Genomic DNA, 26305 nt, shown 5'->3' with positions numbered 1-26305 from the left:
CACCCACCTGACAAGGTCCATTCCCAGCAAGGCTTCAGATTCAGAAGCTGGTTCTCTGGTCACGACGGCTTCGTTAGCCACACAGACTCCATGCTCGTTAGCTCCCATTTCTGCCCCCCAAAGCCAGGAGGGCCTGCTCAGTACAACAGCATGAGTCTTTGGCACCTGCTCAATCTCAATATATGTGCACTGCAGAGAGAGCAGGAAGAGAGAAAGCAAAACAGTTGCTAGCACTTTATCTACTGCTGTGACTCAAGTAAACACAAGGCTTGGAGGTGCAGACAGGACACATGTTATGTAAAAACAGTCCGTGTCTTGGGTAGGGAAGGTTTTTAAACAACAGTGAAGTGTCACATGCAAACCTTTACATCCTTTTATTGCAAAAGTCTGGGGAAATCACCCCTCTCTCTGATAGCTGGCTGCTTCAAAGAGACAAGCAGAACCCAAGTGCTAGAATCAGTGGAAAGCAGAAGTAGACAGCCTCTTCTGTTGCAGTAAAGAAACCCAGATCATGTTTGCACATCATCAAACAGTGCTACTCTCTCACCTAAGCACACCCTCCAGTACTTTATTAAGTTCATAGTGTTAACAACAGTAACCAAATAAAGTGCACTGCAAGGCTTTCCCCAGTCCTTTGCTGAGTTCCCTGCAGCTGCCCCTAGGGCTGAGACTGCTGGTGGAAAGAAACACAAATAAATAAATAACCAAGACTTGAAAAGAGCCAGTGGAATGTTTTGGTCCACAGTCACATGAAATAAAATAGAGGCATTGTTTTGGCTTTAAACTGATGTTTCCACTCTTTCAAATGGTCCACTGTAATCGGAGGTCTATGGAAGCATTCTGACAAATCAAAACTACAGAGAAAGGCTGCAGAGAAGTCACTGAGACTGCAAGGAAGAAATTATGTATTATCTTTCAGATACATTTACTTTTCCCTTGCTCTAGGACTTACAAACAAGCACTGCTTTTCCCAGACAACATGGAAGAGAGCCTGATCCATCACTAGATTGTTGGCTTGTGCAAGCCAAAGGAATGAGCTTTACATTTTACTACTGAGGTTCCATCAAGTTCTTCAAGGTCCAAACTCCACAGAATTTTCTTCTGAGGACACTGAAGCTGTCTGTGGCTGACAGTGTCGAGCATTCCTGTCATAACACCATCCTTGCAGGAAGCTATCTGCACCAGCAGGGCAAGGGAGGTGATTCTCCCCCTCTACTCAGCTCTGGTGAGACCCCACCTGGAGTACTGTGTCCAGTTCTGGAACCCCTATTACAAGAGGAATATGGAAGTGCTGGAACATGTCCAGAGAAGGGCCAGGAGGATGATCAGAGGGCTGGAGCACCTCTCCTATGAGGACAGACTGAAGGAGTTGGGGCTGTTCAGTCTGCAGAAGAGAAGGCTCCCAGGTGACCTCATTGTGGCCTTCCAGTATCTGAAGGGGGCCTACAGGAAGGCTGGGGAGGGACTGCTCAGGATCTCAGGTAGTGATAGGACTAGGGGGAATGGAATGAAGCTGGAGGTGGGGAGATTCAGGCTGGAGGTGAGGAGGAAGTTCTTCCCCATGAGAGTGGTGAAGCCCTGGAATGGGTTGTCCAGGCAGGTGGTTGGGGCACCGTCCCTGGAGGTGTTTAAGCCCGGGCTGGATGAGGCTGTGGCCAGGCTGATCTAGTGTGGGGTGTCCCTGCCCATGGCAGGGGGGCTGGAACTAGATAATCCTTGTGGTCCCTTCCAACCCTGACAGATACTATGATACCATGATTTTTCATCAGGAATATTTGGTCACACACATCAAACTGAGCAGGATGAGCAGAACTGACTTGTGGAATTAAAACTGTTCACCATGAAAATAAATGCTGTGTCTGTGATAGAAGTAAAGCTAAAGGAACCAGTCCCAGATTATTAGCAGTGAGAAACAATTCTTTTTTCTAGCCTATCTTTCCCCCTCTAAGGATTGCACAGCATGGTCACCTTCAGCCTCCAATCTTGAGCAATTATGGTTACAATAATACTCTAGCATGCAATTAAAATGTTTAACAGATCATCCTGGATCAGAAAGTGCATTTTTTGAGTCCTTCATTCCTTCTTCTCCCATGCAAGAGGGACACAAGGAATAAGCTTGCCACCTTTCACCAGAAACTGTGTGCAAACAGGTCAAAAGGTCACCTTGCCATAAAACCCAACGACAAGCAAACATGGACCCTAGTTTCTTGTGTCCTTAACCATAAACCTCTCAATGCTTCATAGCTCCACCCTTCAAATGACATCATAAAAGTCTTTTCCAGATATCAGATATAAGGATCTCTCCTTTATATATATATACACATCAGATATAAGGATCTCTCCTTTACATATATATGTTAGATATAAGGATCTCTCCTTTATATATATATATATACACACATCAGATATAAGGATCTGTCCTTTACATATATATATCAGATATAAGGATCTGTCCTTTACATATATATATATCAGATATAAGGATCTGTCCTTTACATATATATATATATATCAGATATAAGGATCTCTCCTTTATATATATATATATATATATCAGATATAACAATCTCTCCTTTATATATATATATATATCAGATATAAGGATCTCTCCTTTATATATATATATATATCAGATATAAGGATCTCTCCTTTATATATATATATATATATATCAGATATAAGGATCTCTCCTTTACATATATATATATATCAGATATAAGGATCTCTCCTTTATATATATATATATATCAGATAAAAGGATCTCTCCTTTATATATATATATATATATATATATATATATATATATATATATATATATATCAGATATAAGGATCTCTCCTTTACATATATATATATCAGACATAAGGATCTCTCCTTTACATATATATATATATATCAGATATAAGGATCTCTCCTTTATATATATATATATATATCAGGTATAAGGATATCTCATACAGGAAACTATAAACTGGGCTGTCCACCTGCAGTCAAAAATACATCCATTACATAGGTAGGCCAAGTGAAGCCAGTTACTGGATTTGCATTGCAGCAAACTGCTACTTATTCCACAGAAATCAGAGTGGGTGCTTATAACATGGAAGGAAATACCAGCCACCAAAAAACCTCACTGGCCACTAGACCTTTAGAAACAGGAGCTCAGATGCAAGTACAAACCACAGCGTCCCTGTGCTCTCTCCTGCACCCCACCTATCTGGCAAGGCCCTCCAGCACAGCAGCATAGCAGCCTGTTCTGCTGAGAGCTGTGCCAAACTAGGCAAGCAGAAGAGGTAGTGCTGTGATTCTGCTTGCTGTCCGCCCTACCTTTACACTTCCCGAAGCACCCAGCCGCAGCATTTCCTAACACTGACGTTTTCCTGTCAATGTGAAGGCTAAAAACAGAAGAGCACTGATACATTTGGTGGCAAAGGCTGTCAGTGAGCGGTGTCAGGCTCCATTGATTTGCTAGAATTCCAGCCCAGAAAGCAGCATAACTGGCATCATGCCCTGTGACAGTAAATTCCCATCAGGAAATAGAAAAGCAAAGAACAGAGACTTCACCTATGAGAGATGCATCCAACAACTTTAAAGAGGATTCAGCAGGCTGGATACTAATAACATTTCTTTTATTTCACTTACAGTGTCAAGAAAAGAACCTTATCAAGGCAGTTCTAAGTATAGTACAAGGCACAAATGTACCTCCTGCTCTAGTTAGGGCATGCAGTTATGTTGGAGGTATTCCAAAGCCAGACCAAACAGCCATAAGCACAAGAGATTTCTTCTTTCATTAATGAAAAGAAACTATTGTGTGGCTTCTACTGTACTCAGGCTGCAGAAGCCAGATTCCTAGCACTGTCAGTCAAGTCATTATGAAATATCAATGAAATCACATAGGCTTTGGCCCTGGTTGACAAAGAAAATAGTCAGGGAATGCTTTAGAAAGAAATGATCTTTGAAGAAGGGCCATGAGACTCTAGATTACAGCAGAGATTGTCCCACATCACCCACACATCAGACCCAGGCTCTAAACTGGCATTAGCTCTCTGCTTAACTTCTTAAAGCACTACTGTACCACAGCACATACTGGAAAGTAAGCAAAATGTGTGTACTGGTGGAGCGACTTGGGAAGTTGTACTGTTCTTGCTTTTAACCCCTTCCAAACGTCAGATAGCAAACTTGTGATGAGGCAGTCTCACAGCCTGCTGCCTTTGTGCCCATCACAGCTGGCAGCCTGCTTGGAACTGTCTAGGGAGGCAAGCCCACTGGTGAGACCCCACCTGGAGTACTGCCTCCAGTTCTGGAGCCCCTATTACAAGAGGGATCTGGAGGTGCTGGAAGGTGTCCAGAGAAGGGCCAGGAGGATGAGCAGAGGGCTGGAGCACCTCTCCTATGAGGACAGACTGAAGGAGTTGGGGCTGTTCAGTCTGGAGAAGAGAAGGCTCCCAGGTGACCTCATTGTGGCCTTCCAGTATCTGAAGGGGGCCTACAGGAAGGCTGGGGAGGGACTGCTCAGGATCTCAGGTAGTGATAGGACTAGGGGGAATGGAATGAAGCTGGAGGTGGGGAGATTCAGGCTGGAGGTGAGGAGGAAGTTCTTCCCCATGAGAGTGGTGAAGCCCTGGAATGGGTTGTCCGGGGTTGGGGTGCCGTCCCTGGAGGTGTTTAAGCCTAGGCTGGATGAGGCTGTGGCCAGGCTGATCTAGTGTGGGGTGTCCCTGCCCATGGCAGGGGGGTTGGAACTAGATGATCCTTGTGGTCCTTTCCAACCTTGACTGATACTATGATACTATGACATGGGCTGTCTGGGCCCTCCCATCATGGTGGAGGAGTGGAAAGCTAGAATGTGGTTGCTCAAGGAAGCCCCCTGGATCATCTCCTGTGGATGTACCTGATAGAATGTGTCCTACAAATCATTCCTTTTGCTGTTTAGAGAAACAAATGCAACAGAGATCAAGGGAGTGGGAATAACCATTCTCTGAAAAATTCAATGTTCAAGCAGTAGAAGCAGTACAGAAGGTGTGGCCAGCTGGCACCACTGCTGCTGCTTGTTTGTGCACTAAGCAGCACTAGGTATACAGTGGAAAACACCTGGATGGTTTTACAACAGCCATTAAGCATGGCCATGACATCTACCAGCAGCAAAACTGTTGTGCCACAGTGGAGGGGACAGCCCTACAGGAGGATAAACCTAGCCTGGGTACATCTCAAGTAGTCAGCCCTTGCTCTAGTGGCCACAGAGTCAAACTGGAATGGTGAATAGAAGTCTCTCCAGTGGCAGGATGAAGCCTCAGGTAGCAAGCTTTCAAAAACACACACAGAGGGAGTTGGGGCTGTTCAGTCTGCAGAAGAGAAGGCTCCAAGGAGGCCTAATTGTGGTCTTCCAGTATCTTAAAGGGGCCTACAAGAAAGCTGGGTGGGGACATTTTAGGGTATCAGGCTGGATGTGGCTGTGAGCAACCTGATCTAGTGTGAGGTGTCCCTGCCCATGGCAGGGGGGGTGGAGCTAGATAATTCTTGAGGTCCCTTCCAAACCTAACAATTCTATGCTAGCACCTGTATCCTCATGCTACAGCCAAAGAGAAACACCAGCAGCAGCATTTAGTAAATGGACAAATACAGAACAAACCCACTTTCTGCCACAGTAGAGTGTCTCTAATTTGTTCATCTTAAGATGAACAAAGATGAAGCCTTTTATGAAGGCTCACACTTACAGCAGCTTCTGTATTTGTGGATTAGAATCATAGAATTGTCAGGGCTGGAAGGGATCTCAAGGATCATCTAGTTCCAAGCCCCCTGCCATGGGCAGGGACACCCCACACTAGATCAGGTTGCTCAGAGCAACATCCAGCCTGGCCTTAAAAACCTCCAGGGATGAGGCTTCCACCACCTCCCTGGGCAACCTCTTCCAGTGTCTCACCACCCTCATGGGGAAAAATTCCTTCCTAACATCCAATCTGAATCTACCCATTCCTAGTTTTGCTCTATTCCCCTATTCCTATGACTCCCTGACACCCTAAAAAGTCCCTCCCCAGCTTTCTTGTAGGCCCCCTTCAGACACTGGAAGGCCACAATAAGGTCTCCTTGGAGCCTTCTCCAGACTGAACAGGCTGCACGCAATTCACTGAAGAGTGTATTGGTCTGAGCTGTATCTAATCACTGCAACCAATACCTGTAAAATCTGAGTCTTTATGCCTGTGATCTTCAGCAGGGTCACATTTATCTTGAAGACTAAGCATGACACATTTTATTCTAGAAAAGCTTTAGGGAAGGTAGAAAAGTTCCCCTGCCACAAAGCAGAACTGCACATTCTCTGACCTACTCTAACATACTCTCTCAAGCCACCAAGGAGGCTCAGGCATGTGGGACACAGCATGGAAATGTGTTCCACAAAGTGACATATAAAAGTATTTAAACAAATGAAATACCACAAAGTGCAGCAAGAGAACACTCTCTGGAGGCTCTGTGTGTCAGAGTTGATTTAGCAGTCACAGAATCACAGAATGTTAGAGGTTGGAAGGGACCTACAGAGATCATCGAGTCCAACCCCCTGCCAAAAGCACGATCACCTACAATTCACCTCTTGGGTTTTTAAGTTGCAAATCCAGCTGTCTCCTGGGGGATGAGCAAAAGTAAAATTGAAACAGGGATGAAACTCAGTTATTTTTTTTTTTAAACAGAAAGAAGCAGAGTTCAAAGAAGCCACAAAAACCTACCACAGAGATCACCTTGGAGCTCCCAGGTATCCTAGGGCTGATTTCTTTGCCTGGACACTTCAAAATGCCTGCTCCCACACCTCTTTTGCCACAAATAAGGCATTTGGGGTTGGAAGTAGATGATCCTTGGGGTCCCCTCCAACCCTAACAATTCACAGTATCACAGTATCACTAAGGTTGGAAGAGACCTTGAGGATCATCGAGTCCAACCTATAAAACACAGACCTCATGACTAGACCATGGCACCACATCCAATCCCCTCTTGAACAGCTCCAGGGATGGTGACTCCACCACCTCCCTGGGCAGCACATTCCAATGACCAATGACTCGCTCGGTAAAGAACTTTCTCCTCACCTCGAGTCTAAACCTCCCCTGGCACAGCTTGAGACTGTGTCCTCTTGTTCTGGTGCTGGTTGCCTGGGAGAAGAGACCAACCCCTTCCTGGCTACAACCTCCCCTTCAGATAGTTGTAGAGGGCAATGAGGTCACCCCTGAGTCTCCTCTTCTCCAGGCTAAACAACCCCAGCTCCCTCAGCCTCTCCTCACAGGGCTGTGCTCAAGGCCTCTCCCCAGCCTTGTTGCCCTTCTCTGGACACATTCAAGTGTCTCAGTGTCCTTCTTAAACTGAGGGGCCCAGAACTGGACACAGGACTCAAGGTGTGGCCTAACCAATGCAGAGTCCAGGGGCACAATGACTTCCCTGCTCCTGCTGGCCACACTATTCCTGATCCAGGCCAGGATGCCATTGGCCTTCTTGGCCACCTGGGCACACTGCTGGCTCATGTTTAGGCAGCTGTCAATCAGCACCCCCAGGTCCCTCTCTGTTTGGGAGCTCTCAGCCACTCTCACCCCAGCCTGTATCTCTGCATGAGGTTGTTGTGGCCAAAGTGCAGCCCCTGGCACTTGGACTTGTTGAATGCCATCCTGTTGGACTCTGCCCATCTGTCCAGTCGGTCGAGGTCCCTCTGCAGAGCCTTTCTACCCTCTAACTGACCAACATCTGCTCCTAACTTGGTGTCATCTGCAAACTTGCTGATGACTGACTCAACCCCCTCTAAGATGGGATAGTTAGTGTTTGGGGTTTTTTGACCCCACATGACTGCAGCCCTCTCTCTCCTCTTCCTCTCTGTTCCAATTAAAGAAAATAAAAATTGAGGAGATTAAGGAAAAAAGTGGTTCAAGCTAAGCAGTTTTGTAGCAGAAGGGAGCAAAGCAGCAGCAGCATTCCTACAGTAGAAACAGGGACTTTGGGAGGGCAGAAACATCCAAGCAATTATGGCTTCTACCTCTGAATGGCTGCTGGCTTGCACATTGTGTTACAAAGCAAAGTCAAACTCATTAGTTTAAAGGCCAGTGGCCTGCAATGAAGCAGAACAGAGGAAAAGCTCACATTAGCCAAGCAACACACTCTGCTGAGGGCAGCAACCACTTTCTCTTTTTTATTAGTTGCTGTCTTCCTGCATAGTGCATCTTCTTTGTCTCTGTGTGAAGTCTAAAGGTTAGCTTCAAGCACGTGGCTTGAGGTAAGCCTCTGACTGCATGTGTCATGAGATAGGCTGCTTACACAGCCAGTTATCAGGTCTCAGCTGAGAGACAAGAAGCAGCAGCTTCCTAAACTATCTCTGAATTGCAAATCTTCCTATAGATATAAACAGTTGTACTATGGAGTTCAAGACCAAGTGCAGGGGCCAGGATCTGGGTTGGGACAATCCCAAGCACCAGTATGGGCTGAGCAGGGACTGGCTTGAGAGCAGCCCTGATGGAAAGGACTTGGGGGTGCTGGTGGATGAGAAGCTCAGCATGAGCTACCAGTGTGCACTTGCAGCCCAGAATGCCAATCACATCCTGGGCTGCATCCAGAGAAGCATAGCCAGCAGGTTGAGGGAGGTGATTCTCCCCCTCTACTCTGCTCTGGTGAGACCCCACCTGGAGTACTGCATCCAGTTCTGGAGCCCCTGTTACAGGAAGGAGCTGGATGTGCTGGACAGACTGAGGGAATTGTGGCTGTTCAGTCTGGAGAAGAGAAGGCTCCAAGGAGGCCTTATTGTGGCCTTCCAGTATCTGAAAGCTGGGGAGGAACTTTTGAGGGTATCAGGTAGTGATAGGACTAGACTGGATGTGGCTCTGATCGACCTGATGTAGTGTGAGGTGTCCCTGTCCTTGAGGCCCCTTCCAACCCTAACAATTCTGTGATTCTATAGACTATACCAAAAGTGTCATCATGGGCACAAACACTGCTGTGTTTCATCAGGATATCCTGCAGTCAGCACTTACCCACAGTGGGAGTGCTCAGGGTCAAGTTTGCAGCTGCAGCAACACCACTGTAAGAGTGGCACTGTCAAGTCTAATCTGAAGGTTCCCCAACCAGCAAATCCCCAGCAGATTCAGCTGCTGCTTGGCTTCTGTTACCAGACTCTGGCCACTTTACCCCAAGATACCCTGCTAGTATAAGCAAGAAACAAAGCACACCAGAACTGAACTGTGGCACTGGCGTGATGCCTGGGGGTTATGTTACAAATACCACAATTAAGATACTTCCAGGTTGTGGTGGTTTGAGCCTTAACTGGGACTTAAGAGCTCAGATGGGGGCCAGGCTGAGAATCCCTCCCCTGCTCCCCCCTCCTCTTTCCCAATAGAGAGGAAAAAGAAAGGAAAGGAGCAAATCCACCAAGAAATAATTTGGATTCAGCTTGGGAGTAGAGAGGTAAAGAATTTTCTTTAAACAGTGTGTATATATATATTTGTAACAAGAACAGGCAGGGTTCACAAGGGTAAGGAACAAGGATGGATGGAAGAAGAAAGGAAACATGAAATAGAAAAGCAGTGCTTTGCAAAGGCATGGGGTGCAGCAGGGAGGACCACGTGGCAGAGAAGCAGGGGAAGCAGAGGCAGTCCTCATCCAGGCAAAGGCAGGGCCCCAAAAGAGCCAATGGCTGCACTATCCTCCTTTTTATAGCCTTGCTGGGCAGGGAGGGGGAGTGGAACAGACTAATTTACTTTCCCAGGGGGAAAACATCCTCCAGGGAGGGCAAAAGCTCTCACAAGCCCTCCCCCCAGGCTTCCAGGATGGGTGTAGCCCATCACACACAGAATCACAGATATCACCAAGGTTGGAAGAGACCTCAAAGATCATCGAGTCCAACCTGTCACCCAACACCTCATGACTAGACCATGGCACCAAGTGCCATGTCCAATCCCCTCTGGAACACCTCCAGGGATAGTGACTCCACCACCTCCCTGGGCAGCACATCCCAATGACAAATGACTCCCTCGGTGAAGAACTTTCTCCTCACCCCGAGCCTACACTTCCCCTGGTGCAGCTTGAGACTGTGTCCTCTTGTTCTGGTGCTGGTTGCCTGGGAGAAGAGACCAACCCCCTCCTGGCTACAACCCTTCAGGTAGTTGTAGAGAGCAATAAGGTCTCCCCTGAGCCTCCTCTTCTGCAGGCTAACAACCCCAGCTCCCTCAGCCTCTCCTCTTAGGGCTTGTGCTCGAGGCCTCTCATGCAGGTAATACAAAATCATCTTCAATACACTCAAAGTCTAATTTCCAAGCTTTATATCTGTCTTGCAGTGCCAGAGACCCCTCAGTTAGCTTCAGGTGGGGTTTTACATCTGTGGTGCTTGGACTAATGCACAGCAAAAAAAGAAACCCAACCCAAAGCAGCTTCCTGCTCCTCTGAAACCTCAGAGCAAGAGGAGGCAGAATGGAATCCTTTAAAAAAAGGAAAAAAAGAAGAAGAGGGAGAGAGAAAACAAAAGACTAATTAAGGCATAACTCTGCCCTGAAGTTCTAGAGAACACAAAATTCCTCCTACCCTACAGAGGGCTGGCTTGAAGCCCAGAGTAGTACTTAACGCCAACAGATCAGAAAAAGTTTGCACATTCCACAATCTGATAGACTTTGTCGTAGAGCATCCTTCCTGTTTGCACCCCCTTCTGCTCATCCCTGAAAACCTGCATGCTTTGAAGAGAAAAGAGCTTTATACTGAAAAGCAAGCAACCATCACTATTTTAAAATCATGGCTAAAAGGTCAAAGTAGAGGAAAAAACAAGGACAGGCTGAGGGAGCTGCTGTCTAAGCTGTCAGCTCGTGGCTTGGACCACAACACTCTGTGCTGGGTTAGGAACTGGCTGGAGGCTGAGCCCAGAGAGTGGTGGTGAATGGTACCACATCCAGCTGGCAGCCAGGCACCAGTGGTGTGCCCCAGGGATCAGTGCTGGGCCCCATCCTCTTTAACATCTTCATTGATGATCTGGATGAGGGGGGTCGAGTCAGTCATCAGCAAATTTGCAGATGACACCAAGTTAGGAGCAGATGTTGGTCAGTTAGAGGGTAGAGAAAGGCTCTGCAGAGGGACCTCGACCGACTGGACAGATGGGCAGAGTCCAACAGGATGGCATTCAACAAGTCCAAGTGCCAGGGGCTGCACTTTGGCCACAACAACCCCATGCAGAGGTACAGGCTGGGGTCAGAGTGGCTGGAGAGTTCCCAAACAGAGAGGGACCTGGGGGTGCTGATTGACAGCTGCCTAAACATGAGCCAGCAGTGTGCCCAGGTGGCCAAGAAGGCCAATGGCATCCTGGCCTGCATTAGGAATAGTGTGGCCAGCAGGAGCAGGGAAGTCATTGTGCCCTGGACTCTGCATTGGTTAGGCCACACCTTGAGTCCTGTGTCCAGTTCTGGGCCCCTCAGTTTAAGAAGGACATCGAAACACTTGAACATGTCCAGAGAAGGGCAACAAGGCTGGGGAGAGGCCTTGAGCACAGCCCTGTGAGGAGAGGCTGAGGGAGCTGGGATTGTTTAGCCTGGAGAAGAGGAGGCTCAGGGGAGACCTCATTGCCCTCTACAACTACCTGAAAGGTGGTAGTAGCCAGGAGGGGGTTGGTCTCTTCTCCCAGGCAACCAGCACCAGAACAAGGGGACACAGTCTCAAGCTGTGCCAGGGGCAGTTTAGACTCCAGGTGAGGAGAAAGTTCTTCACCGAGCGAGTCATTGGTCACTGGAATGTGCTGCCCAGGGAGGTGGTGGAGTCACCATCCCTGGAGGTGTTCAAGAGGGGATTGGATGTGGCACTTGGTGCCGTGGTCTAGTCATGAGGTCTGTGGTGATAGGTTGGACTCAATGATCCTTGAGGTCATTTCCAACCTTAGTTATACCATGATACTGTGATACTGTGAGTTGGGGCTGTTCAGTCTGGAGAAGAGAAGGCTCTGAGGAGGCTTCCAGTACCTGAAGGGGTCTACAAGAAGGATGGAGAGAGACTGTTTGCAAAGGCTTCTCATGATATTTTATTCTTTGCAGGTAATGTGATCCAGTGTGGATCAATTTTTGATTGCTCCTCTGTGACTGTCACTCACATTCTGCACCTCTGTTAAAGAGGTGGTTTTCAACACACTGACAACATGAGTTGCTTTAGAAAGCTCTCCCAGGAAGTCAGGCTTGGAAGGGATCACCTAGTTCCAACCCCCCTGCCACGGACAGGGACACTTTCCACTACATCAGGTTGCCCAGAGCTACATCCAGCCTGGCCTTAAAAGCTTCCAAGGATGGAGCTTCTACCACCTCCCTGAGCAACATATTTATGTTTCTTTCTGCTCATGTTTGTAAATGTGACAATGCACCAAAAATGAGACAGTAGTTCAGTTGGATTATTGCCACAAAGGCATCAGGCAGACTGTGCTGTACAGCCATCAGCTAGTTGGTGGCTGGGCTGTAGACAAGGAAATTCAGTGAATACTGCAAGTCATTTTAAGCTTGATCTTTGTGGCTCAATCTACCAGACAAGCAACGCTGCAGCTAACTCATCAACATAATTCCTTCCCTCTATGTCAGCAGGTTCCCAAGACCCTGAACAATGAGGCTTTTCATAAGGGTCTGCTGTGTGTGTGCATGTGTGACAATGTTCTCAGAAGGTTTTTTCTTGCCTTGCATTGTAATTCTGCAGGGGCAGATGCTGGGCAGTAGCTTCCTTGTAGTGATCAATCTAGTCAACTTGTGCATGCAGGTGAACTATTGCTGCCTTAAACATAAACAGGGCTCTTTTTTGAGTTCCTCTATTAAAAGTGTGTTCTTTTTTTTCCCCCCCAGAAGGGGATTTTAAGATTGTTTTCCTCCTGTGTTAGTGAGAATTCACATTGTGTGGATTTTAAGATGCAAGACACCCTTGCATTAAGGTGGATTTTACAGACTAGATTTCTCTTATTCTCTGGTAATTTTCTGCTTGCTGTGGTTTTCTTTTTTCCTGAAGAAATCAGAAATCTTGGGTAGATGACTTTTTCTTAGCTGAATTTTCCAAGTAGACTTCACTTCCCCCTTCCCCCCCCCCCCCTTTTTCATAGTGTAGTATCATAGTAACAGTCAGGGTTGGAAGGGAGCACAAGAATCATCTAGTTCCAACCCCCCTGCCATGGGCAGGGACACCCCACACTAGATCAGCCTGGCCACAGCCTCATCCAGCCTGGGCTTAAACACCTCCAGGGACAGCACCCCAACCACCTCCCTGGACAACCCATTCCAGGGCTTCACCACTCTCATGGGGAAGAACTTCCTCCTCACCTCCAGCCTGAATCTCCCCACCTCCAGCTTCATTCCATTCCCCCTAGTCCTATCACTACCTGAGATCCTGAGCAGTCCCTCCCCAGCCTTCTTGTAGGCCCCCTTTAGATACTGGAAGGCCACAATTGCCTCCTTCAGCCTGTCCTAATAGCAGAAGTGCTCCTACCCTCTGATCATTCTTGTCTGCTTTTCCTTTCATTTCTCCTGTCATTAAAGTGCAGCTGCAGTACAGACTGTAATTAAAATTACTTCCAGCAAAGTCTCCCTCAACCTGCACCCATGGCATCATCATTCAGCCTCAGGACTCCACATCCAGCCTGGATTCAGAAAGAAGCCACAGCACTAAAAACTGACCATGGTGCAGATGCTTCAGCTGCAGACCATCAGCAAAGCCAACCCTATGTACAAGAGTTATGTTTGGTTTACAAAGCTTGTGCTTGTTTTCCTCCTCTCACATTCCCTTACTAGAGCACAAGCTCTTTGAGGCTGAGATTTCTAGCTTCCTGTTTTGCAACATGCCTGGCACAGGTCAGGCCCCATTACAACTGTCAAGCAACAACCACAAGCAAGAAAAATTTGGAAGGCAAGTGACAAACTTTGAGAGTTTGTTTCTAGTTCCAGTTAGTCTGGACATTTTTCCCTTAAAAGGGAAAGGTGTGAACACTTCAGCCTGTCTGCTGGGGAAAGCACACATCATGGGGGTTTCCCTCCACTGTAACAAAGAAGTCACACTCCAATTTTCACTTTCAAGGATTTCAAAACTCTCCTCTACTCAGGAGAGGTTTGAGTGAAGGGAACAAGGGACTCCACAATCTGACAAGAAAAGAGGACAGCATTCATTTCTTCCAGTCATTGTCAAGTCCCCAGTTGGAATGTAAACAACTCACCCTTACCTCAACTTTGCTTCCCGGATCGTGATCTGCAGCAGCAAAGTAGACCACCTCCTGCACTTCATCCCTAGGCCGTGCAGAGTTCTTTCCAAACACCACCAGCCCATCTTTAGAACATGGGGGAAAGGCTACAAAACAGTAACTTGGAGGAGCTGCAGCCATCCTGGAAAGGAAAGGGAGAGCAAAGAAAGGCAATTAGTGTTTGACACATTCACCGTTGTGCGCGTTAGAGAATCCTCCAGGCACTGTTAACTTGTAGCTGGGAGACAACACATTCCCTCTGCCACTCACAAATGAACAGGTCAGAGCAGAAGCAGCTTACCTTCATTTAATAAAAAGAAGTATAGTGATTTTCAGACATTTTTTCACCTAAGCCCTCTGAAGGTATAAAGAAGTGGGGGGAAAGGAGGCAAGAGAGCTGTAGCTTAATGAATTTACTTAGCTCCCACAGAAAGAAGATCCTCTGCACTGGAGCTGCTCAGGAACACATGGCCTAGATGTATTCTGCTGACTCAGACAAGTGCAGAGACACAGAATCATTTTGAATAATTTATTGTCTCAGTTTGGTATCTGACAATAAGGAAAGAGGAAACATGTTTGAGGGGTACCTGAGGGAGGACAGTGGTCTAACTGGAAACAGAACAAAGGCACAGCACAATTAGATCAAAACCTGCCTGACAATTCATCTGCTGGTGATTAGGGAGAGACTGAAGCACCAATTGCACTTCATTTTCTCTGTGGTTTGTCTGCAGTGCTGCTCTTACCTACATGCAATTGATTGCAGTTTACTTGTTTATGCAGGCTAATGTGGATGTCCTTTGAAATGCTTGTAAGACAGTATGGATATTTGAAGAGTTTCAGTGTTTGCAATGACATATTAATGAAAAAGGTAAGCTGTTTCAGGACTATCAGGAACAGTGTGGCCAGCAGGAGCAGGGAGGTGTAGCCAGGGGGAGGTTGGTCTCTTCTCCCAGGCACCCAGCACCAGAACAAGAGGACACAGTCCCAAGCTGTGCCAGGGGAGGTTTAGGCTGGAGGTGAGGAGAATGTTCTACACAGCAAGGGGAATTGGCCACTAGGATGAGCTGCCCAAGGAGGTGGTGGAGTCCCCATCCCTGGAGGTGTTCAAGAGGCATTTGTATGTGGCACTTGGAGCTATGGTTTAATTGTCATGAGGTGTTGGGTGACAGGTTGGACTTGATGATCTCTGAGGTCTTTTCCCAACCTTATTGATTCTATCTATCTATCCTCCCCCTGTACACTGCACTGGTTAGGCCACACCTAGAGTCCTGTGTCCAGCTCTGGGCCCCTCAGTTTAGGAAGGAGGTTGACTTGCTGGAACATGTCCAGAGAAGGGCAACAAAGCTGGTGAGGGGTTTGGAGCACAGCCCTGTGAGGAGAGGCTGAGGGAGCTGGGGTTGCTTAGCCTGGAGAAGAGGAGACTCAGGGGTGACCTTATTGCTGTCTACGACTACGTGAAGGGAGGTTGTAGCCAGGTGGAGGTTGGTCTCTTCTCCCAGGCAACCAGCACCAGAACAAGAGGACACAGTCTCAAGCTGCACCAGGGGAGGTTTAGACAGGATGTTAGGAAGAAGTTCATAGAGACAGTGATTGCCCATTGGAATGGGCTGCCTGGGGAGGTGGTGGAGTCACCATCACTGGAGGTGTTTAGGAGGAGACTTGATGGGGTGCTTGGTGCCATGGGTGCTTTGTTTAGATGTCATTTTTCGCTGCTAAGAAAGGAAGAGACAACTATTGCTGTTGTGGGAACAGACATGGAGGGCAGGTTGCAGCATCCCATCCTCCTCTCATGAGCACAAGACTGTCAGCGACTGAAACCACACTCCTAGGAGAACAGGGATAGGCATAAATTATTCAGTGTGTTTTGGAGCCTCCCCTCAACCTAGGAAAACTGAAATAGCTATGTACCAACAACAAAGCACTCTGAGGAAGGAAGGTTTTTATACTGGCTTGCTCAGGATTGTTTTGAGGGTGTTTTTTTCTAAACACAGTAACACTTCTCTCAGAGCTGCAATTTGGTACTGAAACCATCTCTTTGTATCACAGTATCACAGTATCACTAAGGTTGGAAGAGACCTCGAGGATCATCGAGTCCAACCTATCAACACAGACCCCATGACTAGACCATGGCACCAAGTGCCACGTCCAATCCCCTCTTGAACACCTCCAGGGACGGTGACTCCACCACCTCCCTGGGCAGCACATTCCAATGATGAATGACTCTCTCAGTGAAGAACTTTCTCCCCACCTTGAGTCTAAACCTCCCCTGGCACAGCTTGAGACTGTGTCCTCTTGTTCTGGTGCTGGTTGCCTGGGAGAAGAGACCAACCCCTTCCTGGCTACAACCTCCCTTCAGGTAGTTGTAGAGGGCAATGAGGTCAGCCCTGAGCCTTCTCTTCTCCAGGCTAAACAATCCCAGCTCCCTCAGCCTCTTATAGGGCTGTGTTCAAGGCCTCTCCCCAGCCTTGTTGCCCTTCTCTGGACACATTCAAGTGTTTCAATGTCCTTCTTAAACTGAGGGGCCCAGAACTGGACACAGGACTCAAGGTGTGCCCTAACCAATGCAGAGTCCAGGGGCACAATGACTTCCCTGCTCCTGCTGGCCACACTGTTCCTGATGCAGGCCAGGATGCCATTGGCCCTCTTGGCCACCTGGGCAAGTTCAAACAACTGTAAAATTCAACAATTTGACTGCTGCAACAAAATTCCTCTTCAGAAACCTCCCTTCCAGCCAACTCATTTTCCTTGCTGGCTAAAACACCCTGAGGACATTAAGCACGGAGTAATTACTAGTTTCAGAGAGTTACAAACGTGAAAGCTGTCTTGCCCACAGTTGCTCTGTCTTATTTATTAAAGAAAGAAAAAAAACCAGCAAACCAACCAACTCCAACCCCCCCCCAAACAACATTATGAACTATTAGGTTTTTAAGCTCTCCTAACAACTTGTTGTTCAGGCAATTCCAGAGCTTGTTTCTAAAACAGTAAAACGCATTTGCCAACGGCAGAGTTCTTTTCTCTGCATTCTCTCTCAGCTGGAAAATAAAAGAATAGGCTCCTAATGAAAGTGCAGCACTCACTGGGAAGCAGTGGACAATAAAGAGGATTAGTGTGAGAGAGCAGTCCAAAAGAAAAGCATGCTTGAAGAAATTTAACCCACCTTTACTGAAGTGAACTAATATTTCCTCTCCACACTTTAACTGCTGCTCACTTAATGCCTTGCAACTTCATACCCTAAGCTTTCTGGAAGGTTAGTTTCTGAATTTACACCAAATGAAACATTCTGAAGTAGCTGCTCCTATGTGTAGAGCTACTGCTTTCCTGACAAAGCACCATTTAGGGCATGTTTCCTGCTGCACAGGCACAAACAGTTCTGCCCTGAACATGCTGTGCTGAACATGTGGTGAAGTTACCATCTCTGGAGGTGTTCAGGAGGAGACTTGATGGGGTGCTTGGTTGCATGGTTTAGTTGGTTGGGTGGTGTTGGATGATAGGTTGGATGTGATGATCTTGAAGGAGATCTGGAGAAAAGGAGACTCAGGTGTGACCTTATCACTCTCTACAACTACCTGAAGGGAGGTTGTAGACAGGCGGATGATGGTCTCTTCTCCCAGGCAGCCAGTACCAGAACAAGAGGACACAGTCTCAGGCTGCGCCAGGGGAGGTTCAGGTTGGATGTTAGGAAGAAGTTTTACACAGAGAGAGTGATTGCCCATTGGAATGGGCTGCCCGGGGAGGTGGTGGAGTTGCCGTCATTGAAGGTGTTCAGGAGGAGACTTGATGGGGTGCTTGGTGCCATGTGTTAGTTGTTTAGGTGGGTTGGATTGGTTGATGGGTTGGACACGATAATCTTGAAGGTCTCTTCCAACCTGGTTTGGTTTATTCTAATAAAGGTTTATTCTAATAAAGGTCTCTTCCAGCCTGGTTTATTCTATTTTTGTTTTCTGCACCCCTATAGTCTCTCCCCCTACAAACGTAATACTACCTAGACACCATCATGTAGAGCAATGTCAGAGCAGGAAAAGATATGGCATGAGCAGTCAGCTACCAGCACTACAGCTCCTCTTCACAAGAAATTAAAACAATAATTCAGCACTGAGTATGAGGAAAGGCTGAGAGAGCTGTGTTTGTTCAGCCTTGAGAAGAGAAGGCTTAGGAGAGACCTTATTACCACATACCAGCACATAAGGGGTGGCTACCAGGACAATTGTAGCAGATCTCCCTTTCTACGTGGAAAAGACAAAGGGTAAGGGGTACAAGTTATTCCTGGCGAGATTCCAATTGGAAATCCAGAAGAAAAATTTCCACAATGAGAACAGTTAGGCATTGGGATCCTCTCCCAAGAGACATAGTGAATTCCCCTACACTGCTCAGTTTTAAGACTCAGCTTGACAGGGTGCTGGGCTGTCTCATTTAAACCACACTATCACAGAATCACAGAGCAGTAAAGGTTGAATGGGACCTCCAGAGATCATCCGGTCCAGGCCCCCTGCCACAGCAGGATCACCCAGGGGAGTCTGCACAGCAATGCAGCCAGGTGGGTTTTGAAAGTCTCCAGAGAAGTAGACTCCACAACCTCTCTGGGCAGCCTGCTCCAGTGTTCCCTCACCCTCACTGTGCAGAAGTTTCTCCTCATGGTGAAATCTTCTATGTTTAAGCTTGTACCTGTTCTTCCTTGGCTTATCACTATGCACCACCAAAAAGAGCTTGGCCTCCTCCACTTGAACCCCACCTCTCACATATTGATAGACATTGATTAGATCCCCTCTCAGTCTTCTCTTCTCAAGACTAAACAGCTCCAGGGCTCTCAGTCTCTCTTCACCTAGAAAGGTTGGACCAGACGATCCTTGGGGTCCCTTCCAACCTGGCAGATTGTGATTCCATGAGAGATATTAAGAAAATTTCCAAGAGACCAAGCACTCAGCACTGACACCAGAAAAACCTTCACCTCCTGTGATGGTGAGCAGAATTTCAGTGCAGGATTTACCTTGTACCCATATGATTTGACTCGCAAGCTGGCAAGACTCCAACTTGATCGAGTCAAACCTCCACCTAGATACACCAAACCTTTCACAAAGGTTTCACACTTCAGTTCTGTGTGTTAATGGATGATTTTCAACTGTGTTTCAGGTTGACATCAAATAGAAATTCTCAGTTCCTCAGAACACTTCTCTTCTTCTTTCTCTTCAGCATCTCAGCTCATTAGCATGGGTCAAGCCAGCCTAACCTATCTGCAGAATCAATTGCCACACAAGCACAAGGCTGACAGCCACTCCAAATTTCTTTACTATGTAAAGATTTCAGTAAATCTGTTTTCATGGCTACCAGAAAGGGCAAGTGACCCTAACCTGCAGGTGACCTAACCTGCAGGTGACATCTACACATAAAAACTGAGAGGCAGCATCTGAACAAGGGTCCTCCAACTTGGATCAAAGCTGTCTCACCAGGAAGGAGAGAATATATCAAACAGGCCACCACATTCTTAACACTTCCATTTTTGTTTTCAATGGAGTGGCACAGTTACAGCTGTGAAAACTTTTGTTCAGAGAACAGTTGTTGGGTTTTCCATGTCTGTTTTAACTTTTAAATGAATATGCTCCCTGTGCCCAAGACAGGCTTGTATTTCCATTTACAAACCAAGCCTAGTGTCTGTGCACATAGAGACATGTATCATAGTATCATAGTATCAGTCAGGGTTGGAAGGGACCACAAGGATCAGCTAGTTCCAACCCCCTGCCATGGGCAGGGACAGCCCACACTAGATCAGCCTGGCCAGAGCCTCATCCAGCCTGGGCTTAAACACCTCCAGGGACAGCACCCCAACCACCTCCCTGGACAACCCATTCCAGGGCTTCACCACTCTCATGGGGAAGAACTTCCTCCTCACATCCAGCCTGAATCTCCCCACCTCCAGCTTCATTCCATTCCCCCTAGTCCTATCACTACCTGATATCCTGCATGTGATCTCTGTATCCTCCAGAAAAGCAATGTTCCCCAAAAATAAACCAGAAATGAAAAGCAAAATTCATTCAGCTGCAGGAACAGAACAAAGAGAGCAAACTGAAAGGCACAATAATAATATTGTTCCCCTCTTTGTTAACACTGGCAGGGTTATTTCTTTTAATAGACAATTTGGACAGTTTCAATGCATGACTTATCAGGAGAGAGGAAGGTTGCATTTAGTGAGAAATTAGAAAGCAGAGACTGTTGCTGAATATTAAGCACAAAGCCATGCCAGATCTCCATCTCCCTACGGTTTTTACATTGCATTATTAGACCTTAGTCAGGCCAGTTTGACTCTTTCATTACCATCAATGGATGACACCAATATAACACTTGAAGGTGACACACAGAGCTTTGTCTCTGTCCCTCTAAGCTCTGAGAAGATATCTAAGAGGAATTATCAACATCTGAAACTCAGCAAGTGTGGTGGGATGAAATTCCATCCCCCCCCCCACACCCAACATTAACTTTGCCAGACCAGCTCAGTTGGAAGCAAAATGTTTTGGGAACAGGATCTTATGGTAGATATCTGAAGGGGGCCTACAAGAAGGCTGGGGAGGGACTGCTCAGGATCTCAGGTAGTGATAGGACTAGGGGGAATGGAATGAAGCTGGAGGTGGGGAGATTCAGGCTGGATGTGAGGAAGTTCTTCCCCATGAGAGTGGTGAAGCCCTGGAATGGGTTGTCCAGGGAGGTGGTTGGGATGCCATCCCTGGAGGTGTTTAAGCCCAGGCTGGCTGAGGCTCTGGCCAGGCTGATGTAGTGTGGGGTGTCCCTGCCCGTGGCAGGGGTGTTGGAACTAGATGATCCTTGTGGTCCCTTCCAACCCTGACTGATACTACTATCCTGTCTCTCCAATGGGATTGTTTGGAATGATCTCTATTTTCCTTTTCACACCCAACAGTGATTTGTTTACATTTTGCTACTTTTCTACTCAAGATCTGTGAAAAATTTTAAAGGCTTAGCCTACAACTAGCACAATAAACCATGCTTAACTTTTCTTGTACATCAACTACATGCTATTGCTCAAAATGAGCAACATCTCACACTTCTAGTCAGAAAGCTGGGACGGCCTCTTTCTCCAGTTGTGGTAGTTTTAGCCTATGCCTTTAAAAATTTTTCACAGATCTTGAACAGAAAGCAGCAGAACATAAATAAATCACCATTGGGTGTAAAAAGGGAAATAATGATAGTTCTGAACAATCCCACTGGAAAGATATTGGACTTAAACTAGTTGTGCAAAACAACCAATCTCCCTCACTTCACTTCTTGGGCTCTGGCTTATGCTTCTCCTGGCTTTACTGACCTTGACTGCATCACTTAGCTCCCAAACAGAGAGTGACCTGGGGGTGCTGATTGACAGCCACCTAAACATGAGCCAGCAGTGTACCCAGGTGGCCAAGAGGGCCAATGGCATCCTGGCCTGCATTAGGAATAGTGTGGCCAGCAGGAGCAGGGAAGTCATTGTGCCCCTGGACTCTGCATTGGTTAGGCCACACCTTGAGTCCTGTGTCCAGTTCTGGGCCCCTCAGTTTAAGAAGGACATCGAAACACTTGAACATGTCCAGAGAAGGGCAACAAGGCTGGGGAGAGGCCTTGAGCACAGCCCTGTGAGGAGAGGCTGAGGGAGCTGGGATTGTTTAGCCTGGAGAAGAGGAGGCTCAGGGGTGACCTCATTGCTCTCTACAACTACCTGAAGGGAGGTTGTAGCCAGGAGGGGGTTGGTCTCTTCTCCCAGGCAGCCAGCACCAGAACAAGAGGACACAGTCTCAAGCTGTGCCAGGGGAAGTTTAGGCTCGAGGTGAGGAGAAAGTTCTTCACTGAGAGAGTCATTCATCATTGGAATGTGCTGCCCAGGGAGGTGGTGGAGTCACTGTCCCTGGAGGCGTTCAAGAGGGGATTGGATGTGGCACTTGGTGCCATGGTCTAGTCATGAGTTCTGTGGTGACAGATTGGACTCGATGATCCTCGAGGTCACTTCCAACCTTAGTTATACTGTGATACTGTGATAATGGACTTAAACCAGTTGTGCAAAACAACCAATCTCCCTCTCTTCATTTCTTGGGCTCTGGCTGATGCTTCTTCTGGTTTTACTGACCTTGACTGCATAACTTTTGCTGTGACTGGTATTACCAACAATGTCTCTCTGCTCTTCTTTTCTCTTGTCCCTTTGTGTACAGGGAGGAAGGGAAGGAGGCAAGGAGGGAGAAGCTGTTGCAGCTCCCCTGATCCTTGGCCAGGGGTGTCCTTGTGGTGTTTATTAATTGCAAATATTTGTAAACACTGCATATTTTGTACATTTTCATTGCATTCCATTATAGATTGTAGTTTTGCTGATAAATACAGCTTTCATTTGCTTCCAACTGAGCTGGTCTGGCAAAGTTAATGTTGGAGGGGAATTTGCAACCCACCACACCAGTAAGTTTACTTTCATTTTTTAATTACAAGAAGCAGCAATTCCCTACACAGGCATAAAAATCAAGTTGTGCTTCAAAGCTGTCCTAAGCAGTATGCCTGCTTTGGTCATCAAACTGAGCAAGTGCATAACAGGCCTGAAAGGATTTGAAAATCTCTCTCTCTTGCTGCATCTGGGAAAATTTAGAATATACCTGGCAAGAGCTGCCAGATTGCTTAAGACTGTCTAACAAATTAGATATTGGCCCATCAGATAAGCATGGCAAAACCCTTCAGCATTTAAAGTCCTAACAAATAGTCAGATTTCAGCTGTTAGAAAAGTTTAGTCCTTTGACCAACCAGTTCTGTTTTAGTTGTCTAATATGCCCTTGTCCAACCTCTCAAAGCAGGCATCTTTCAAAAGGAGACAGGATCTTATTCTGCCTCAAGTAATCTGAATTATGTTAATGAAAACATAGTTCTGTTTAAAAACAAATCAGGGTCAGTCATCCAGAAGACAGCAGGTTTCAGTCCCATTTCCATCACAGGCTGTGCATGCAGGAAAAATTCATTATTTATACAGACTTTTCATTGAGTGGATGTCAATGCACTTAATTAAGTCTCCAAGCAGTCACAGAACTCTATTCCTTTTGTAGCTGCTGTTGCAGCCTGCAGTCTAAGGTTGTACTTGTAACACTCTCCATTGCATAGAGAGAAGCAGCTGCTGTCCTGCTCGGGTCACTGGGGCAGAGACCCTTGGTAGGAGCTACTGGCATATAAAGCATCTTTGAACACACAACTTCACAGTATAATGAGAACTCACTAACTGCTGCCTAATACTTAGCCATGAGCCTCCCCTCTTTGCAAAGAGCCAGGACAATCTAGTTCTGCACTTCAGTTAGGTCTTCACAATTGCACAGGCAAAATTGTTTGCTTCCCCACGCAAGCGGCTAATGCACCCTGACTGGTAGTCATTTCAAATTAGCAACATTGTTATGTTAAGAAGGGGGGAAATACAAAGCATCAAAATATCCCGTAGGAAGTCTCAGTTTAGTTTAAAGTATAACCTAAAACCAAAAGCAAGTGTTGCAATGCTGGCAACTCAGTTTGCAGAGGTAAGGATGTAGGGCAACACATTGCGGCGGGAAGCAGTGTACGGGTACCTCACAGAGGGGCAGGTACAGACAGCAGCTCTGGGCAGTTCCTCAGTTTGTTCAATTTACAGAAAGACCAATACACTACAAAGACAATGTCTAGCTTGACAGCTCTTCAAGTCCATGATAAATACATTCTCACTGGAACCTTCTAGCATAAACTAGCACACTTTCCCACACACAAGCTGAATAAAGCATCCATGGTTGATGACTTTTGGAGGGGTAGGTGGGGAGCAAAATTCAGTATACTTTCCCCAAAATACCAAACTCAACAAGAGTAAACAAATGCAGCTTAAGCCATGCCCTACTTCACCAAGAAGAAAGTTACAAATATCTTTGAAAAAAAAAGAGTCACCATAAAAATCTTAGCCTCTAAGCATCAGAAATGCTCTTCTGGGGAGGATCAAATCTGCTTAAATGAATTCAGGATTTCCATCCACCACATTTGCCTCAGTACAGTCTTTTTGACTGCCTATGTAAGCTCTGGGATCTAAACTGCCTGGTTAGTTCACAGCACTACGAATGGTTTAAGTTAACTTCAGTTTTGATTCATCTCAAATTAGGGGAAGTCCTGTGTTCAAAGAGATAAATACATGTATACACACACAATAAATATATATGATTGAGAGTTTGTTTTGAGATTTCTTGTTATTTGGCTGGAGGGTTTGGGGTGCACACTATGAATATGCCAGGATGTTCTAAAATCCCTAATTCTAGAACAGCTTTTAGACCAATAGTAGAAATGGTAATAGTCTATAACTGAGTGAGCAAGATGCTCTACTTTAAAGTTCCTGTATATATTGTCTTCTAAATTACTGAGTAAGTTTAGCATACACAGATAGTTTGCATGATAGAATTTACCAAGTGCACTGCAGTACAACCACTTCTCTGGAATTACTGAAGTTTTACATCTTAGAGGTCTGGATAGCTTTACTCAGGTCTAAAGTCATCCTTCATAGGGATAGATTTGCACATATGTGCAATTGTAGGATCAAGGCCCTAACAAAGCTGTCTTCAGCTTGAGAAGCTGGTTTAATATGATTTTTTTCCCTCCCATCTAGTTACCAGTCCTGCAGAAAATGTTGGGGTTTAAAAGGCAGGTTGATCATAGCCTGTAGTATCACTATCACAGCACAAACAGCAGCCCGTTTTGCAGGCTCTTGCAGGAAGGTGTCTGCTCATCAGCCTGCTGAAATGAATGAAATCATCACATACCTACCTGAGTGTAACAGTATGCTTAGAAACCCACACGAAGGCGTCTAGATTTCAGGGTGATTATATGAAAAGGCACCTTCAAAATACACCAAAAAAAAAATAAAAGAAAAGGTGGTGGGGGAGGGAACACAACCCACGGCGAGTCCTTAAAGATCAGAAGGGGACGCAGCAGCTAGCAGAGAGAGTAGCCAGAGAAGACGGAGGCGAGAGACCCTTGCTTCAAACTGGAAGGCAGGCGACAGCCGCCGACGGCGTTTGTCGATGCCAGCCCCAAACGCCAAGTCTTCCTCCACCCCGGACCCCCCAGCCGCACCGCCGAGTCCTGCTGGCGCCCGGCTCGGGCCGGGGGCTGCCTGCGGAGCAGCCATGTTACGCGGTGCCCGCAGCGTCCGCCCAGAGCGGCGCGGTCCCTCCTGCCGCCGCCGCGGGAGCAGGTGCGCGGAGCCTCCTGGGGACATCGCCACCCAGAGCCATCGCCGCCTTAGGACGGTGCCCGCGCCGACCGGGAAACCGGCTTTGCGACATCCTCCCCCGCCACCCCTCCTACCGCCGCCCGGCGCTATCGGGGCGAACCCCGCCGGGCAGGTCGCTGTCCGCAGACCCCGCACCTTCTCCCCCCGCACGCAGCAGTAAAGCACCGGCCAGGTCCGGCCTCGCCGCTCAGAGGAAGATGGAGATGTGGAGATGCCGCCCTGCTCCTCGGGGTCACCGTTACCGCGCCTCAGCACTCTTCTCACGCTACCCTGCTCCGCTCGGCTCGGCTCGGCTCCGCTCAGCCTGGCGGCGGCGGCGGCAGCTCCTGCCGATGGAACCAGGCGCGGCCCCCTCCCCTGAGCGCGCAGCCGCGGCCGAACCGTTCCGCGCGGCGAGTCCCGGCTGGTGCTGCGGCTCGTACGCGGGCGAGCATCCGGCGCTGTTGAGCCGCCCCGCTGCTCCCCTCTCCCGCGTCTCTACCCCAGGGGCGCCGCGGACCTCAGGGACCGCCCTTTTCTGGCGTTTCCCTGTGGAAGCGGCCGGCTGTCGTGTTGGCACCGAGCCTTCCCTCAGAGCCATGCCTGCCCTTGGTCGGGGTCTTCCCGAAGTCTCACATGAGAGAGAGTGCCTTCCCTGCCTCCTCCTGCATGCTACGTTTAGGGCGAAAGGTGTTGGGTGCCAGTGCCTGGCGCCTTTGTGCGTACCCACCCACAGAGGCCGCCACAAGGCATGAGGACGTGAAAAGTGCCGAGAAGCATCCACGTTTCAACTGCATGGGTGGAATGCAGTGCATGCAGCCTTGTTTCTCAACCCACTGGGGGACCGAGAGGACATATGCTCCCTTCACATTAGGTGGTGCTCAAAGAGGCTCATTTCTCCAGATTTA

The 26305-nt window shown here is 47.5% G+C and overlaps 1 protein-coding gene across 2 annotated transcripts in view; it reads right to left on the bottom strand.

Moving 5' to 3' along the window:
- SCRN1 (secernin 1) overlaps positions 1–25875 on the bottom strand; it is a 53478-nt gene extending 27603 nt beyond the window's left edge. The window contains exons 1-3 of one of the 2 annotated variants that reach the window (XM_068152363.1): positions 25554–25875; positions 14165–14324; positions 8–189 (exon numbers count right to left, since the gene is read on the bottom strand). In XM_068152363.1, coding sequence (XP_068008464.1) covers positions 8–189; positions 14165–14323 — 341 coding nt within the window. In that variant the 5' untranslated portion in view covers position 14324; positions 25554–25875. Of the gene's footprint in view, positions 1–7; positions 190–14164; positions 14325–25553 lie in introns of those variants that run through there. The other variant, XM_068152364.1, reaches the window with a different exon arrangement.
- Between the last annotated feature and the right edge of the window lie 430 nt (positions 25876–26305).

This window comes from Melanerpes formicivorus, unplaced genomic scaffold, assembly GCF_026170545.1.
Source record: "Melanerpes formicivorus ecotype bairdi unplaced genomic scaffold, bMelFor1.0.p_v2 SCAF_23, whole genome shotgun sequence".
In the NCBI taxonomy this organism is placed as follows: domain Eukaryota; kingdom Metazoa; phylum Chordata; class Aves; order Piciformes; family Picidae; genus Melanerpes; species Melanerpes formicivorus.
Note: the sequence above shows the minus strand (reverse complement) of the source record. Positions and strands in the feature narration are given on the sequence as shown.